The sequence below is a fragment of the Ambystoma mexicanum genome, chromosome 3p (genome assembly GCF_040938575.1).
Source record: "Ambystoma mexicanum isolate Mex_15411 chromosome 3p, UKY_AmexF1_1, whole genome shotgun sequence".
Classification (NCBI taxonomy): Eukaryota; Metazoa; Chordata; class Amphibia; order Caudata; family Ambystomatidae; genus Ambystoma; species Ambystoma mexicanum.
This window is the reverse complement of record NC_090925.1, coordinates 1,021,308,603-1,021,328,076: the sequence shown is the minus strand read 5'-3', so window position 1 is coordinate 1,021,328,076 and position 19,474 is coordinate 1,021,308,603. Positions and strand designations below refer to the sequence as shown.

At 41.8% G+C, this 19,474-nt stretch overlaps 1 protein-coding gene across 19 annotated transcripts in view; it reads left to right on the top strand.

The window, feature by feature from the left end:
• PTPRT (protein tyrosine phosphatase receptor type T) overlaps positions 1-19,474 on the top strand; it is a 2,174,878-nt gene that overhangs the window by 2,065,172 nt on the left and 90,232 nt on the right. For all 19 annotated transcript variants that reach the window (XM_069652359.1, XM_069652348.1, XM_069652364.1 and 16 more), the window contains one exon: positions 12,056-12,205. In XM_069652359.1, the coding sequence (XP_069508460.1) occupies positions 12,056-12,205 (150 nt within the window). The remainder of the gene's footprint in view (positions 1-12,055; positions 12,206-19,474) is intronic.

Here is a 19,474-nt window from a genome sequence, read left to right as displayed (position 1 = left end):
CTCTTCTCTTAGCAAAGTAAAGCAACTGTATCCCACACATGGCCAACAACAAACAACCAGACAAAGAAAGTATTACAGCTATCAATGGATATGCCACCTCTGCATTCAGAGACTTGAACAACTGTACATATGCAGTCCAACATGTAATGACTTTATTGAATTTATTTCAGTTTTGAAGATGTATTTTTGTGAAACAATGTTGCCTGATCCTAGACCCTGGCAATCCCGCCCACAATTGTGGGACACGAAGCAGGCTGTTTTTATGTGAATATTCAGTTGTATTTAAAATAATTAATCATAACTAAACGGAGGTCCCCTACATTTAAATCCTTGGAAAGTCACCCATAGTATTCCTAACACACACAGCCTGCTTGTCTACAGAAAAGACACACACACACACATCCTGCTATCGTCTTACTAATATGTTACATTCACCATCCAAACACACATACATATACGAGGACATCTGAATAACTATTCCAGACATATATTTGCAATATTTCCCAATACGAACATTCAAATTATCCCTGTTTGCCAGCATCACATTTCAAAGTTCATGTTCAAGCTCCCCATAGGTATGCTTTCGCTGTGATATACACAGGTCTCTTATTCATAATTATCAACATTTGCATGTCAGAGAGCAAAAGCGGAGTATAAAATAGGGGCCTACTCAACAGTACACACACCATTTTGACATGCAGAGTGCAAATGGATTAAATGATGCCTGCATGTACGTATAGCAGGGAACATTTAAATGGATTCCCATGGAGTCTGCCTGATTTTTGCTTCCATAGAAATCCACAGCATTTACACCTAAACGAATGATGGCATATGTGTATGGTGGGGAGGAAGGAAAAGGTTGAATTGTAACTAGCAATCAATGCAAACTCCGCTCGTGACAAATGAATGAGAAGGAGCCGCGACACACATTCAATGTGTAAAATCGTACACCTCACTTTAAAGAATTAAATTCATGTTACCCCTGTGGCAAAATGAGCTCCAAAATATTTGGTCAACTTGCAATATATAATTCACTTTCTTTCTCTGACACCATCGGCAAGTGCTGGCATCAGAGAAAAACATTGAATTCACAAAGAGCGTTGTTATTCTAGGGCTTATTCTACTCTTAATGTGAGGCACTGTCAGCTTCTAGCTTGGACATAGATACAAGAATACTGGGTGTGATAATGTATAACTACTTTGTTTACAGCATTGGGTTTAGGATAGACACTATTATTTTTGAGGGTAAAGTTTGTAGGTTCAATTAAATGGTTACCCAAGAAGTAGAGTATACTTTTGATAATACAAACAATTTGATATTTTATTTTATTTGGAATTAGGTGTCCACTTAAGGCAGAATCCTTTATTTTCCCCGGCACTTCTCCCCTTCCCTCTCCACCACACTTGTAAGATCTTAATGACACAAGGCCTAGTAAGATCGTTATTTTGTCCTACCTTGTTTCCCCCTCCTTGTCTTGTTGCACCTAGAAACACTTTTGTACAAGCGCGTAATAATTGCCACATTATATGATATCATTAATGGTGACTCTGTTTATCAAAAGCAGACCTCTTGAGAACTGAACTCCGAATAAGCACAAACCAGATTTACACGATTTCGGGTGCAATGATCATTTTAAAGACATGCCTGCAGGCAACAATGCTTGTGGTGTAATTTTCACTTAAAAAATTAACAATGTATACGCTATCCGCAAATGTAGCTCAATGTGCATAATACCTACTGTACATTGACCTCTGATATTCTCCCAGAAGATTAAAGTACACTTTATGTTTTTTTTTTTTTATTTTATTTTTGTATGTTGTGTTTGTGTGTAACATGGCTACACATATTTGCCCCAAACATTTGCTGTGAAAGGCTTTGTTTTGTGACATTTTAATATTATCAGGCTATCAAACCAAGCGCAATGCACTTTGTTTATTGAAAGATAAGAATTTTTGTATTAAAGCAAATTGTCACAAAGCTGATGTCAATGTGTGCAGCAGAGAGGCAGACGTGGCCAGCCGCTTTGTTAATGCAAGTGATGACGGTGTACAGGTACATGCCTTTCAACAAAGAATATTTTGTGAAATAGTCACATTTGGCATGATTTATTACGATTTACACTGGAACCAAAAGAAGCAAGGCTTCTGATTGACAACGCCTGGAACTGGAGCAAGCCTGGAGATGTCCAGAGCTTCTTTGAGATGAACTTGTGCTTTAATCTAATACGCTCTCAGGCGTCTCAGAGAAGCCCTAGGCATCTCCAGATTTGCTCCTGTATTAGGCCCTAGGAAGTTGGAATAAGGCCGAGCGTGCAGATCTGACATATTTTTAACAACATCCTTATTTTCTCCTGTGCAAATTTGTATAAACAATGATCTCGTTTTTACCCAAGATCACACAGGTTTGCATTCCAATGCAAACCTTCTGCCTTGCATGGTTGGTTCCTTTCCTCTGCCATCTGCTACAGCTAAAGAAGACTCCCAATCACTCTGTGTGGGTTTCTTCGCAGCAGATCCTCAGATCCCCTGAGCCCTACTTATGTGGCTTCTCACTGCAGCCATCCCAATCCCTGCTCATTCTGCCCAATCCGGTCCCCATGTTGATATAGAAATCCATATCATACCTGAATGTTTTTTATAATGTCACCGAACTAGTCATCTCTGCTATCAGCTGGACATGTACCTTTAATTGCATATTTTTTGGCCTGTGCCATGGGATGTTTTGTGTAGTTGCGTGTATGCTCAGACTATGGTCTGCCCAAAGTGTACTGATCCACAGCACTTAGAAACCATAACAATGGCAACAGTTGCTATGCGAATAAAAAGAACCATAACATAGTATAACTCTTGAAAAATATTTCTGGGGCTCAAGATCTATGGGCCAATAGAAAGTGGCACTCATACACCCTTTCCCTTTGTCCTGCTTTATGATCTTCTTCACCAGTATGTATCAGTTGAAGTGAATGGGGAGTTGAGAATGCGGAGTTAATGGCTGCTGCACTAAGCATCACAGACCGTATTATTCAATGGCGCGCGCTTGCCGCAGCGGCTGTGCATTGCGGTTTAATGCCACTTGAGTGAAGATGCTGCTGTACGGAAACACACTCACTTCACATCGCATCTGCATTACCACGGAAGAGCGGAAACACTTGGCTCGCGGGTTCTCTTTCATTGCAGTGTTGCTTTATGCGATGTGGGTGAGATCATGTTTCTAATTTGCGAGGATTCTATAAAATGTGTGTGCGGCTAGTAAGAGACACTTGTCTTTGCTTGAGCTGTGCTCCCTGGGAGTTCAAGTGCATGTGATGGAACTTCTCAGAGACTCTTTCCCATTCTCTAGGTTCTGGGATTTAATACTAGTGTCTGCCTTTCCAGACTGTGAGCGAAGAAAAGCCTGATAAAAGAAGTCCAAGCAAAGAAAATATTGACATTGAGAGAGTAAACCAATAAGAGAGAGGCGAAGTTGAGCTCTTTAAGGGTTGCCCCTATGCCTTCACTGTGACCACCTATTTGAGTTTCCTGCTGAATAGTTCTAATCACTACTCACTAGAATTAAGCAAAATACCCTATAACAATAAAACGTGTTGCAGATGTTAACGCCACCTTATGTTCTTTTTAAAAAATATTGAACAATTCCAAAAGTGCTGATTTTATTATATGGTGAGGTTCTCCATGCCTACATGAAGGTCATTCAAATACCAACAATTAAGCTGATCGAAAGAACCCCAAGTCATTCATTCAAAATTGTAATCACTTTTTACATGGTACTGGTCACCACCATGGTGGACTAACAGCACCAAGGATTGTCCAGATTGTGTTTTGTTTTGAGTACAACTGAGGATGTCTGGACGAGGGCAAGGGTAGGTCCCTAAACTCCGTTCTTTCATTGTTTTTTTTTACTTTTTGATACTGGTCAGCATCAGTATTAGGAGATCAGATTGCGGCCTTCCAACTTTCTACTTTCAATTTTATTTAAACAATTACAGAATCGCTCTAAACTGCTTAAAGGCTGACATCAGCATATTTCATAAGCCGCTAAACTGGAAAGGGGCTGGGTGTGCATCTGTGTTTCTCACTAGGACAGTTGCGGTATAGAGGATGTGCTCAAAGTGTTGCATTCTGCTTTGCTCAACTTGTTACTTTAACTTAGTCTTCTGGGCTCCAGCGAAGTTTAATATCATTTCCAAGCATACTAGTTTAGTTAGTGAGTGATGGTAGTGACAGAGAGTGCTTGTTGGCGACGTTGTAATTCATGAGGGCCATTTGATGCTTGCTAGCGGTTTAGTGTATGTGGTTGTTGTGTATGCCATGACATGGCCTTATTTGTACTTGCCACTGTCATGCAAGTCAGAATAAGTCTCTATGTGTGCTAGGATAATGTTCCATGCTATGCATAGAGGTATGTACCACAATCTATAGTTCTCTGAATTTTATTTTGCTTGATCTATTCTAATTCGTTTTATTTAGTTATAGGTCTGCTCAATATGTACATGAAAATGGAAGTTGTTTTGACAAGTGTTTTCCGGCCCAGCGGTAGACACATCCTCGAAAGTGGTTTTGTTGATTGTTCTGGGGTATGTGTTGGTGGGTGGTTAGGCTGTTGGTGAGGGGTAACCTTTTTTCTCCAATCGTTATTCTATGGTTATTTTGTCATTTCAAAGAGATTGTTGAGTGGCAACACTACATGTGATCATGTTTCTGTAGGAAATGTCAGGCAAAGATATGTGTGTTTTGTATATCAATTGTTGGATGGCTTCCACTTTGAGCTAGGGGGTGTTTTTCTTTTCCTGTGTTTTAGGAAACGGTTGGGTTTCAGTGATGTTTTCCCTTTGCATTGTGTGTGTTGCAGGAAGAGGAATTCCTAGGTTTAAAATGTGTACTTAATCATGGATTTGTGATGCATTTTTGCTATCAGCTTCCTGTTTACTTTGTGTGTTTTTTTAGGCATGCTTAATTGTGTGCTCTCTGTTTATGGTGGTCTCGTTCACTTGCAGTAGTTATATGTCTACATGGGCGTGCAGGCATGTTGGCTACATGCTTGGAGGCATGGCATGAGCATATGCCTTTGTCTGTATTGTTAGGGCTGTTTGGCTGGTGCAAGTGAGTGTGCCTACTAACACACTGACCCCACTCAATGTTCTTTGCATGTCTGTTCCATGGCTGAGTGGTTGAGGCGCCTGTGGGTGGTTTCTTGAAGCTGTAGGTGTGTCACTGCCATTTGATGTTGCTGTATCAGTTCTACTCATTAGGGGTTAGCCTTGCAGGTGTCTTTGCCCTGTTTGGTAGATCATATTTGTATGTGAATATTCAGTCTTGCATATGTTTTGTAGCGGGAGTGTTGGAGAATGATTGTCTGGTGTTTTGCATCTGGTCTGTTACATTTCTGCATAGGTCTGATTGGCTATACCAGTGAGGAGTGTTGTGTTGCTGCTTCTTGGTGTATGTCATTTTCTGCATATGATTATTCTGTGTATATGAAGTGGTTGTAATCATACTTGTGACAAAGACCCAGTGGAATGTTACCCTGAAGATGTTCCACCAGTGAACAAGTCAACATTTAAAAATGGTGTGTGTGTTTGACCACTAGTAGGTTGTCTATAAGTGTAACAAAACCCCTGAAATTCAGCTAAAGCTACCTTAGCTTCACGCCCCCTGTTGTGCAGCCTATGACCACAATGATGACATTACATATCACATCACTGATGACATCATTAATTACATGTTGTATGAGAACACTGATGAAATTATAAATCACATCACTGGTAAAACACTAATTGCATTGTATATAACCGATTACATCAATAATGGAATTAGACATAACATCATCTATAAGCTAGCTCATGAAAAGTTTGATTCCCTTAAAAATGTAGGCCGTGGATTGCACCATAACAAAGGTTAGGGTAACTGGCTAGTACCAAAGACCACAGCTAGTGGCTGGTTACCGGTCAAAAATACTAATGTGCTTGTTTAAAAGCCATGTCTAGTAGCGCATCACTGTTTTCAAATATTCAGTGGGCAACATTGAAAGCTGTAGTCAGTGGCCATGGCTAAAGGGCCATAGCTAGTGCCCATTAATATGTTAGAATTTACCATCCGCATATCTCAAAACTGTGGTCACTGGCTAGTATTGTGTTAAAGACCATGGGTTAAAGGCTGGTTAGTGTATATAATATACAGGGGACATGGCTGAAGGCTATAATTAGTGGCCGGTTAGTATTGTATAATACACAGTGGGGACAGCGAGGGCCATCGCTTATTGCATTTTCTTATTGTAAATATACAATGGAAATGCCCAAAAGATGTACACATTGCTCAAGGTCAAAGGCCATGGCTAGTGGCCCATTTATATGTTAGAATATATAGTGGGCACAGCCAAAGATTGTGGCCACTGGCCTTTATTGTGCCAATGTCCATGGCTAGTGCCTGACCAGTGTATATAATATACGGTAGGCCTGGTTGAAAGCTGTACCACTGGTAAAGGCCAAAATCTCTGGTTGGTAGACTGTGTTTTTAAATATTCAGTGCAAATGGGTGAAGTTTGTCACCACAGTTTATAAGTGAAGGCCATGACTAGTACGCATCAATGTGCTAAAATATATTTGCCCATGCACGCTGACCATGACTGAAAGCCATGCTTAGGTCCAGTTATTGTTGTAACGTAATTAGTGTTGTCACGAGTGATGGCATCAGTGATGTGGTTTGTAATGTCATCAGTGTTCTCATACAAACATGTAATTAGTGATGTCATCAGTGATGTGATCTGTGATGTCACCATCCTGGTCATTAGGCCTCATTGGGACCCAGGCGGTAAGGGGTTTACGGCGGCGTAAACAGCACCGACCCTTACCGCCTGATTCCGAGGTCCCTTAGCGCCATGGCGGATTTAACACCTGCTTTTAGCAGGTGTTAAAATCCATGGCGCTAAGGGACCATGTTGTTAATTACGCCACCGTAATTTACGGTGGCGTAATTAACGCCTTCCCCACTCCCATTATGCCCTATGGGGCAAAAATGGGAATGGGGAAGGGTAAATGGGGATTGGGGACTTACCGCCCCGCCAACCTCGGAATGGGGCGGTAAGTCCGCCAACCACCATGGCGTAAACATAGTTTACGCCATGGTGGTAAAGGTACGACCCAGGCGGTAACTTACCGCCTGGGTCGTAATGAGGCCCATAGGCTGCACAACAGGGGGCGTGAAGTTAAGGTGGATTTAGCAGAATTTCAGTGGTTTTGTTGCATAAAATTCTCACCTTAACATCACTTCTACTAAAGTTTTTTCATTGAATTTCAAAGGTTCTGTTACAATGTATTGCTCAGCTCAACCTCCCTGCAACTAAAGTTTTTTCCTTGAATTTCAAAGGTTTTGTTACAAAGTATTGCTCACCTTAACGTCCCTGTAACTAAAGTTGTTTCCTTGAATTTTGTTATTCCATAGATTTTAGAAGGCTTCAAGACAACTAGCATGGTCTTTGGCCATGGTCAGTGGGCATGACCTTACGCCGTGTCCACTGTCCATTTTAAAATGCTACCAGACCACTAGCCAGGGCCTTCAGATTGCAGGCTTTGAGAACTCACAATGTTTTTAGGCATTGTGCAGTGAGGTTAAATTATTTGCCATGGAACACCCACTTTGGTTAAGCAGCTTTCTCCAAGCCGTACACCCCTTTCAGTGCCATCATTTTGGCGCAGGCCAACTTTGCATGCCCATTCTACTGCATCACCAATTTCAGCATGCCCTTTTCGGCAAAATTGCCATTCTGGCACTGTTATTTTGGTGTAAGGGATATTTGGACGTGGCTGACATTGCATCCAGGTCTAAATGCCTTCATGTTAAATAAGATCTCAAGACTGTACTGCAACAAACATCACCCACCTCCCACTTGTGTTGCTTTTCTTTTAATTAAATTAAATTAATTACATTTAAAAAAAAAAACATACCTCTGTGAACATTGATCCATCAGAGTTCGAGACCCAGCCTTTAACCACTAGGCCACAATGGTTTGGGGCTTAATGGGGCATACATTTCATACTTAGTCTATAATTTAATATGTTCAATAATAAAAGGCTAGGTATGAAACTTGTGAAAATTCAAACATTAATATAATGGTAGCGTAATGGTTAAGTGCTGCATCGCAAACTCCTTAAGGCCAAGGTTCTCTGATAGCAGCGTCCAGCATGAATGTGATTTAATTATTTCATTTTTTCTGCTTTATAATGTTGCCCTGAGACGGTGGAGTCCTCTTTTTGAATATATGTGCAGTATAAGGGGGTATGTGTGGTGTGAGGTTGTGCATGTTATCTGATTATTCTTGTGAGCGTGTGTGTGTACATGGTGTAAAGTTGTTTGTGAGGGATAGTGGCAAGCAGTTTATAATTTTGCAATTAATAAATGTGTTTCATGTTTAACTACATGTTCAATTCCGCAACAACAGCGGAATTGATAATGTCCTGTTTTATAATGTTGCAGTAAATAAATGTTTTTCACGTTTAATCCAAATGACAAAATGAAAAGTGCCTGCAGCTTCATGCCAATTGCAACCTCTTGTGCCACAACATCCTTGCGCCGAGAGGTACAAAATACAAAGTGCCTGAAGGCTTTGAGAACTCCCAATGTTTTTAGTTAATGCCCTGCTGTGCGATTATATTATTTGCCGGGGATCACACACTTTGGTTAAGCAGCGTGCTACAAGCCCATTGTTTTATGGCCGGTCTCTTGGTGACTGTTGTGATACATCGCACAACCCCAACTGCCCACATTTAAGCAGCACTGAAAGGGTAAAACATTATCGGCTGCAGGAATAACATATGCCATGGTACTTTTGCTCCCACAGCGAAAATCAAAAGCTGGCACCCATAAATATACGCACACTAAGTGGCCACATAGTTTAAAGTGAAATATATAAATGTAGTTCAATTGGCCTTCCCCTTAGAAGAAAGTGCACAAGACAAATTAGCATTGGATGTTTAAAAAAAATTAATGAAAAACAGAAAAATAACCTGAGAGTGGAAATCTTTCAATAAATATGCTGGCAAAGTATAAAAGGTGCTCAACTTTTCTACTGAGCAATCTGTAGTGAAATATTCCATGGAAAACAAAACCCCAATATGAAACAAGTGCTTGTGGTATTGTGGGTACGTGTCTGCAGTGTGAACATAACAACTTGAGTAAAATACTGGTATCCAAATCCTTGAGCAAGCTTGCCATCCTAAAAAAAAAGGGGTTGCATTCGTCCTCTGAAATAAAGTTATGCTGTTGACCCACATGTGACCTTTACTGGTGCCCTGAAAAGCAACTACGATCAGGGGAAAATAACTGCACCAGTGTCCAGGATTGCAAACTGTCTTGCCACATTGTGGACAAATATTCATGACTTACTTGCCACCTCATCATTTCCCCTCCTCACGCCCATGTCTGTCTTTCAACCATACTCTGCTTTATAAAGCTCACTTCAAAAGTACACATATCATAGTGTCAGTCAAATGTATAAATCCTTATAGAACTATGTTAGGCAAAAGTGTACAATTGTGACATTATTCCACCCAGCTTGACTGTGAGACTAAAAATACCAGAATGCAATTCAGCAAAAGGCCCAACAAAAATGAGTGCAAAACTTTCTAGGACTGACAATAGAACGGTTCAGAAAATGATAATGTGGATGCTGTATGTTATGAGATATTTCAAACTTTGAGAACTTTCAATGTTTTTAGGAATTGCACAGTGAGATTAAAGTATTTGCCATGGAGCACACACTTTGGTTAAGCAGCGTTCTCCAAGCAGTACACCCCCTTTCAGCACCACCATTTTGGGACGGCTGATTTGGCACAGGAATTCTGCCACAGTGCCCATTTCCACGCGCCCTTTTCGGCGTGAAAGCCATTCCAGCACTGTTATTTTGGTGCAAGGGATGTTGGGACATGGCTGACTTTGCAGCCACTTCTAAATGCTCTCATGCTAAATAAGATCACATGACTGCACTGCATCAAACCTTGCCACCTCCCACTTGCGTTGCTTTACTTTTAATTAAATTAAATTAGTTAAGTAAAGAAAAAAAAAACATACAGCCTTGGTCTGCCAGAGTTTGAGGCCCAGCATTTAACCACTAGGTCACAATAGCTTGCTGCTTCATGGGGCATACAATTCATACTTAGCCTATAATGTAATATGTGCAATGATAAAAGGCTAGGTATGAAACTTGTGAAAACACAAACAATAATATCATTGCAGCATAATGGCTGAGTGATGTGTCTCAAACTCCTTAAGGTTAGGGTTCTCTGATAGCAGTGTTCAGAATAAATGTGATTTCTTAATTTCATTTTTTCTGTTTTATAAAAATGCGGATGCTGTGTTTTATGAGATATAAGCCGCCCAAAAAGTGCTCTTCCTATGGGTTTAGCAACTTAACCATAAGTAGAGGGTCCCTTCCACAGGCCGTATAAATCAAGAAAATAACGTTTGTTGCAGGGACGGTAAAGTGAGAACTTAAAATACAAAACTCCTGAAATTCAGCTAAAGCCACCTTAACTTCGTTCCCCCTGTTGCGCAGCCTATGACCGCAAGATGTCATCACAGATCACATCACTGATGACATCACTAATTACATTTTAACAGTATCTGGCATTAAGCATGGCCTTCAGCCATGGTCAGTGTGCATGGGCAAATATATTTTAAGAAATGAATGGGTACTAGTCATGGCTTTCAATTATGGACAGTGATCACAAACTTCACCAATGTGCTTTGAATATTTTAAAACACTATCAGGATACCAAACATAGATGTTGGTCTTTACCAGTGGATACAGCTTTCAACTGTGTCCACTGTATATTATATACACTGATCCGGCACTAGCCATGAACTTTAGCACAATACTGGCTTGAGGCCACAATCTTTGGCTGTGCCCTGAATATATTCTAACATATAAATGGGCCACTAGCCATGACCTTTTACTTTAAGCAGTTTGTACATCTTTTGGCCATGTACACTGTATATTTTAAAATAATAAAATGCAATAAGCGATGGCCTTCGGCTGTGCCCACTGTGTATTATATGCACTAACCAGCCACTAGCCATGGTCACAATATTAGCCAGTGGCTGTGCCAACTGTATATTCTAACATTTAGGCATGGCCACTGACTACAGCTTTCAATGTTGCCCAAAGTATATTTTAAAACAGTGATGAGCTACTAGACATGGCTTGTAACCATGCATATTGGTGTTTCTTAAACTAACCAACCAGTAGCTATGGCCTTTGGTGCTGGCCAGTGACCCCAACCTCTAGCATTGCTTAGTCCACAGCCTAAATTGTTGTTAAGGTAATCACACTTTTCATGAGCTGACTTATATATTATGGTATGTCTAATTCCAAGTAACACCTGAACTGCCTCCCTGATGAGTCCGAGATGCACAAACGCACTTGGAGGAGATCATCATCTGGACTTTGGGAGGCGATTGAGCTGTGAACCAGAGTATGCCCCTCACCCCCCACCCCTTGTTTGTAGAAATATTTTGGAGTGCCGGATTCCAGAGGGGCAGCACCGGGGTGACACATGCTCTACTGCAGTGAGCCACACTATAGGTTTACCCCTCCTCCCCCACTGTGGAATTTACTTTGTGTAATGGGAGGAGGAGTTAGTTTCTGGCTTCCTGCATGGCCTGCAGCTACACGAATTACCTGAGGCTAGTACTTTGTACTAAACAGTCACCCAAGAACTGTCTGCCTCTCTGACGACTGTGAGTGGCATGAAAGCACTTGGAGGAGACCATCATCTGGACTCTGGGAGCCTCATTGAATAGTTGGATGTTTGTGACAAATTGTATGAGTTTGGCCAACAAATTCTATGGGATTGTTATCTCTGTGTGTTACCAAGCAACCTCTGAAATTAATCTTTTTCAAGCTAAGACTTTTGCAGAATGTCACTGTACCCTATTGAAAATAGGCTTTTCCCAGCAAATACTTAGATTATATTTAACAAAACAACTAAGGTATCTTAGAGTATTTTCGGTCATGTAGCAGTCAGCAGTCTTACCATTCAAATGGTCACCTTCTGTATTACAGGAACAGTACATCTTTGTCCATGATGCCATCCTCGAGGCCTGCCTCTGTGGTAACACTGCCATCCCTGTGTGTGAGTTTCGATCGGTTTATTACAACATTAGCCGACTTGATCCTCAGACAAACTCCAGCCAGATCAAGGATGAATTTCAGGTATGCAAAAGTGAAAAATGTAGTTTTGGTGAAAGCAAATGCATAATTGTTAAACATTTTCCTTGGCACAAAGAGAAAATATACTTTAGCAGGTATCTGCATCTTTGCATCTCCAGATGTGTTGGACTACATCTCCTATCAGCACCAGCAACCATAATCACTGGTGAGGTATCATGGGAGTCCTAGTCCAACACAGCTGGAGAGGCCCAGATTTCCGACCACTCTGCTATAGACCAAAGACCACATTTCATTAGGCAAACAATGTGCACCTAATGGGCATAGTGAGGGGTTAGCTATTGTCCAGTCATGTGGGTATCATATATGTCTCTGTTGTTGTATATCCAGCTTCGCAGTCTATGTTCCGTTGCATTATCCCTATATCCCTAACAACCCCTTGTTTCCTATCATTGCTTTATTATACACCTTGGTCCCATTTGTATTGATTTTGTATTTGCATTCATTGGAAGAAGAAGGATGTCCATTTTAATGTTGATCAGAAAAGACTTACAACAACACATTTACAGATGGTGGAGCAGTTTCTAAGAGTGTGAGCAAAGCGGGAATCTTCACACTGTCGGAATATCCCTCTAGGTAGTTTGAGAAGATGACCAGGGGTGTGAGGGTCTTTCAAATATTAAGATGAGAACTGTGTTTAATAGCAGTTGACTAGGCCCAAAAACAGTGTTTTTGTGTAAGTGGGGGCTCAGCATAAAAAGGCTGGAAACCCCTGCATTAACGTTGTGGTGGGAATGGCAACTCCTGCAGGCTGAAGAAGAATATTTTACAAATATACAACTTTATATTATGTTGCAATGGAGGGAATAGCAAGGTCAAGAAGAAAGGTTTGGAGAAGGGGTAGTGCCTCGTCTTTGTCCAGTAGGTGAAGTTTGAGCTGAGCTGCTTTGAAGAGATCCAGAGTTGGGATTGCTTTAAATGTTATATGCTGCAGGATTCAATGGTGCAGGTTAAGTAGGATGAAAGAGTGGAAGCGACAGGAGGCACATAGGGAGCATGGGATAGTGAGGTTGAGTGCAGGAGAGGAATGGAAGGAGCACCATTATAAGTGGAAAGATGTACAATCAGCCAAGCACTGGGAGGAAGACCATTCATAGCTTTGTAGACAAGGAAAAAGAACTTGAAACGACAGTGGTTGTACATGGACGTTGGATGGCACACATTAATTATCAGGTGGAAAGATTTAAAGGGCACCTAATATTCTATCATCAATACAGAGCACTTATAATTGACAAGTGCATATAAGTTATCAAGTGAAAGAAGATCTGCAAGGCTTATCCTTGAACTCATGCCCAGGGGCCACATCTCTACTGCACTGAAATCTCTCCATTGACTCTCTGGGGTTGCAAGGATCAAGTTCAAGTTCCTCTGTATAATCCACAAGACTTTCTGGGGCTGAGGTCTGTACTATCTGCAACACTCTCTTCCAAAGTAGTCTCCTTCTAGGGCCCTACGCTCAGGCTCCTCCAACTCTCTGTGTATGAGTCGTTTTTCCAAACAAAGATTTGGGGGTAGATCCTTATCATCTGCAGGTGCCCCCCCCTTGGAACAGCCTCCCTGCCTCTCTCCATCTCGAGTCAGACCTCCTTAAGTTCCGGAAACTCCTCAAGACCTTGCTCTTCTCTTCCGCTTTCTCTCTCCCCCTCCCCTGCTGACCTCATTTCTCTTCTCTCCTGCTTCCCTCATTTCTTCTCTTGCCAACCTGTTCAGTTTGCTGACTGGTCACCTGGTGCACCTCCAAAGCCTCACAGGTCCCAGCCTCCCCCCTCCAGTCCTGGACTTGCCTCCAGCCCTCTTTACTCTGCTTGGCACTACTTCACTCAGAATACGCTCCTTGAGAGGGGCAACCACTCGGCACTTAACCCAGGCCCTGCTGGACTGGGCACAAAACCCGCCCCTCACACTTCCGGTCTTTGCACTGCACTACCGTGAATGTACTAGGCCTAGCAAGTTTGTTTGTCCTGTCCTCCCGCTGTCTCCCCTCCCTTACTTGGCTGTACCTGAAATACCCAAGCAAAGGCATATTAGGGACAACCAACCACCAATCAATCTGAAATGTACCCAGGCCTAGTATGGTAGTTTATTGTTCTGTATGCCCTCTCCCGCCCCTCTTCTATCCCCACTCAGTTCTATAAATGTTTGCCACATTTATTTTGACAAATGGCAATTTGCCGAATGTGTTTTTGCTGACTTTGCTTTTTTCTATACCACAAACTGTGGGGGGAGACCCTGAATCTCCCCGTTCATTCCACTAACCCCCATATCGTATACATTATCCCAGCATACCATCTATCTGTTTGTGGTAAAAAAAAGAAGGGCAGCAACAACGCTTTCTGAAAAGTTGCCATTCAGCAAAAGTGTGTTTGCCAAGCAATATGGGTGAGAGCAGATTTCTGAGACCAAAGGTCCTAGAGAGTGGGGAAGAGAGAGGCCTGGTCAACATTGTCAAAAGTGGCAGACAGGGGAAGTACCCACAAGAAGAGTGGAAAGTAGATGCATCACTTTCATTGAAGATAAGAAACTGCTCACCACCTGCCTCGTAACATCCCCCCTCATTCTCCAAAACCTGCATGGAGGAGAAATACTACCATGCAGAGTTGTGCTGCCAATGGCCACTACCAGAGTGGCTGAAATAAACATAAACAAAGACGTTGTTAGAGAGTACACACAATCCCATATGCATCCCTCTGCTTTTAATAAACCCTTGATATATATGTTCCCCATTTCAGAACCCTGAAGAGGCCATCCTCTGATGGACACGCTGTGGTCTTGGTCTTTCAGGAGTGACGATGGCCTACATGAGAATTTTAACTGCCATTCTTCCAATGTTTCAGAATGTGTTTTTTGCCACTTTAAGCGTCCTGTGAAGCCATCCCATTTTACTAATCATGAGGCGAGTCAAAACCCAGTACACATGTAGTCGTTGTCCGTTGGAATTAGAAATTCAACACTAAGTCAATACGTTGCAGAACATCCTCCAACAATTACTGAGTTCTTTGAAAAAAACAGAATATGTGTAGGGATGTGCCCAACTGTCTCTTACAAGTGCCAACATTTGCTGGTAGGTTGTAGCTTATATTGCTACATCTTCCATGTATACTTTTTAATGACAGGCAGAGTGGCTGTGTGAGTTTGGCAAAGTTCCAGATAAACTTGGTGTAGATTTCAGCCAATCCTATGAAGGAGAATCGTTCTTGCTTTCTTTTTGGCATGGGTGCATCTCTAGCAGCCCACATGTTGTCACCCTTAGAGATAAATGAGATGACCTGGATCCTCTACCTCGCAGGCCTGGAACCTGTATTTCTCTGCTTCGCGAGTCAACCCCTTTATTTGTATATTTAAGCAATAACCCCCGAGACACAGGGGCATTACAGAGTGAGGTAAAGCCGCAGAGCCCATAGTTAACGAAGGCCTGAGGCTTTACTGGACTCGGTAATTCCCCCAAATTGAGGGGCTTATTGCTATTAGTACCGCAGCCCGCAAGACCGGGGTACTAAGAGCATTGTTTTTCTGTTCTGAAGCGCTCTGGCACATTTGCTCCCGAAATGGTCCAAAGAAAAGGTAAGTGGGGTTGGGAGGGTAGGGAGGGGATTGTTAGGATGGGGGAGGGAAAACACTGACCTCACCCTCCAGCGGTGGAGGATGGCAGCTTCCAGCCATGTGGTGGCTTGGAGCGGGGATTACCCTGTTCCGAGCCTCGTCATTGGCTGAGGGGCTGCCTCACCCCCCCCGGCTGGGACACACTCCAGCGACTGCCAATCAGACTGATTGTAACAATCTGATTGTCCCTCACCGCTTACTAATTTCCAAAACTGCATTCAGCCTGGGATCATGTACTTCCACACCCTTCCTCAATAGTATTGTATCATCCTGATGAACCTAGGTACCAGGAATGCCTTTGAGAACCTTTGTCACCACCGTCTGAAACACTTCTCTTGCAGACTCAAATGAAAAATGCACCATGAAGAAGATGCATTAGAGTCTGTAGGGATTAATGAAGGATTTCAGGTAATCAGCGTTTAGATTTATTTGGTGGAATGCTGCAGAACAATCCTGAATGGTAATAGGTCAGCTCCTTTTCTGAGATCAACATCTCTGTAATGACAAGACTCTGAAATATTCCACTAAAATGTTTTTGTTTCAACTCCCAGAGGTCTACACATAGTCTGACCTTAATTTTAAGGCACAGCACAATGGGAATGTGGTTCTCTTCAGACATGTCTCACAGTTAAAGGGATGCATCATACTGTATATCTGAGACGGCATGCATCAGACTTGAGGATAATTATGTGTGCATACCTCTTGAGGGAACCAATTCTGTCACTGAACACCTCAGCAAACCCTGCTTGCACTGACTCATGAGCTGCAATGATACTCACAACTGAATCATCCTTGGGGTCCAATCTGATGTTTGATCTCCCCAAAATGGCCATGCCTTTCTTAGTCATGTAAATCTTGATCATGACTATCCTGTTTTTGAATTCCACCAATGTGTGGAAAAATCCCAGAAGAGTCATAGATGACTCTTCAAACCCTCTCACATCACTAATGCTGGGCTTCCTCAAGTCCTCCCTTAGCCCCTTATGCAGCAGTTGTTCCCATATCCATTAAACCACATCTGTTTGTTAATAATAGTGTAGGAGAAGAGTTGTCAACAATCATGAGGACAAGAACTCTATCTACACACATAACACAGCTTGGACACTTCAAGATGAGGCTCCCCTCTCTGCTCGCTTGGATGATCATCACTCATTCGACATCCAAACTCTCCTCTTCCTGGACAAATCCCACATTCCTTTCAATTTGGAAAGCCACTGCAAAGAATCCCATTATGCTACCTATTCTTCCGCAGAGGAGGAATTTCTTTCTTTCTGGGTCTTTTGAACAAAGGACTGTTCTTTGAGTCACTGGTTGCCCAAGTTCTCCTCTTTTCCTTCTTTCTTGTCTTTTTCCTTGCCCTTTCTCTTTGCATTATCTGCTTTGTTGTTTACTTAAATTACCTGTAGGTTGTTGACAGCTTTCTTCCTTAGCCATTTGCTTCTGTCTAATGGCTTTGGCACACACCTCCCAGTGTGCTCCACTTTCTACATTATTACAACCGTTTTTTCCAAGGTGGTGTCCCCGCACATCCAGAGCCATTTTTGTTCTGTTGGATTGTTCGTATAAAAGATCATTTGCTCGCCCATTAGCTGATCTGTTCTCAGATCTATATCCATTGAATGCAATGTTCGTCTTGGGAAGGTAATTATTGCCCAACTGTTTGAGTGTGACATAGTAGGGCCTTAGGACCTCGGTACCCAACTCTGCTACTTTGAACGTAGGTACATCTCAAAATGTCCTTTGACCTCCAAGGCCATAGAGAAGTCATGATGTCTTTGTTTTTGCTGCCGGGTGTTAATATGCTTACTGCCCCTAGATCATTCTTCCAATACTCGTTCCATTCTTCCAGAGGAATGGCTGATTCACCCCGGGTTGGCATTATGCTCCCTCAGGGTTAATGATTGAAGCCTACATAATAGATAATTGTATAGGAAAGATAAATGCTTAGTGTGCCACCAGGAGTTCCTCCTAAGTAGTGAATGTACAGTAAAATAAGGGAAACATGTACTTTTTAGTTGTTTCTTCTCTCAGAAGTGGCAGGAAATGCCCAGCAGACGTCATAGTGCATGCAGAGTGTGTGTTATTGTTGACACCATTGCCAAGCAACAGTTAAATCGTAGGAGGTGAATGTGTAAATACAATCTTCAGGGTTTCCAAGGGTGGAACAATACATCAAGATCGGGTTGACAAAGTGATTCTACACCTGACCTATACTTCAAACAAAGAGTTTATATTAAGAGAAGGTGAAGAGTTGTTGAAACGAGGGTATGACATTCGAGAAATATACAGACAAACAAAATTGGAGGACACGAACAAAGAAACAGTCACTCAAAGACAAAAAAAGCGATAAAGGTTCCACAAGTAATAAAAAAAGCGACGGAAAAACAACAGAAAGAAAACTTTAAAATAACAATGGCAAAATCGATATCCGAACTGGAGAGAGGAGGAAAGAGACGAGGAAAGAAAATGTGAGGACAGAAAAGGAAATTGAAAAGAGAGTCTGAAGAGAGACATAGATCTCCAAGAAGATTGGCAATGGCTGGCAAGTTCTCTATCGACAGAAGGTCATCGTCAATAGCAAAAAAAGAAAGAACAAACAAAAGTGAGACAGTGATCTCATGGAATACAAGGGGCTTCAAACATCTGATGAATAAAGAACACCTTCAAGTAAACATCACCACAATAATATGTCTACAAGAGACATGGCTAAGTCAACTACCAGTATGCAGGAAATTTGAGATCTGTATCAATCCAGTGAATAAAGGATTAGAGGGGAGGCCCTCGGCCTGGCTAATCACCCTAATAAGAAAGGGGAGTGGATGGCGAATAATAGATAAAGGCATTTTCCACCAGCTTCGTACAATGGACATTACTAGAAAATAAAAGTGACAACAAAACAGAGGTAACATCGAACATATTGGTGATAAACGCATACTGGAATCCATTAGGAATAACAACTGACCACTTGTTAGAATCGATAAAAGAAATAATAGTCGCCAGTTGGAAAAGAATCCGCAAACTGAAATATTGATATGTGGTGATCTCAACATAAAATGCTTAAATCCAAATGGCACCACATGCTTGGAATTACTAAGTTTGGGAATATCAAACGCAGCTAGATGGGTGCAAATGGCAAAAGGATTTAACCTGCATATGCTAAATGGTCAAACAACGGGGGACATCCCCGGAGTACATACGTGGTCAAATGGCCAACTGTCATCTACAATTGACTACAAATGGGTATCTGCGGCAATACGAAGAGAAATAAAAAGCTTTGAAATTGTGAAACAGGTTGATAGCGAACACAACATTTTGAAAGCAACATTGTGGAGAGAGGAAAAGAAAAAATCGCATTGGAAGTCAAAGTGAAAACCCACAAACTGGAACTGAATCTGTCTACCAACCGAATAAGAAAAGAAAGACATATTAACACTAAAAGGCCAGTTTAACGAGACGGGTAATAAACAGAGGGGACACCTAAACTATGAAACACCGCAGGAGGCATATGTTGAAAAGAAGTCGGGGTTAAAACATGAAGCCCTAATACCTGTCCACACATACAGCAGTCAGCTGGTGGAAAGAAGAAAACAACTAAGAAAGGAAATAAGAGAAATCAAGAAAAACAAAAAAAAAGATTTGAACGACAAAGACAAA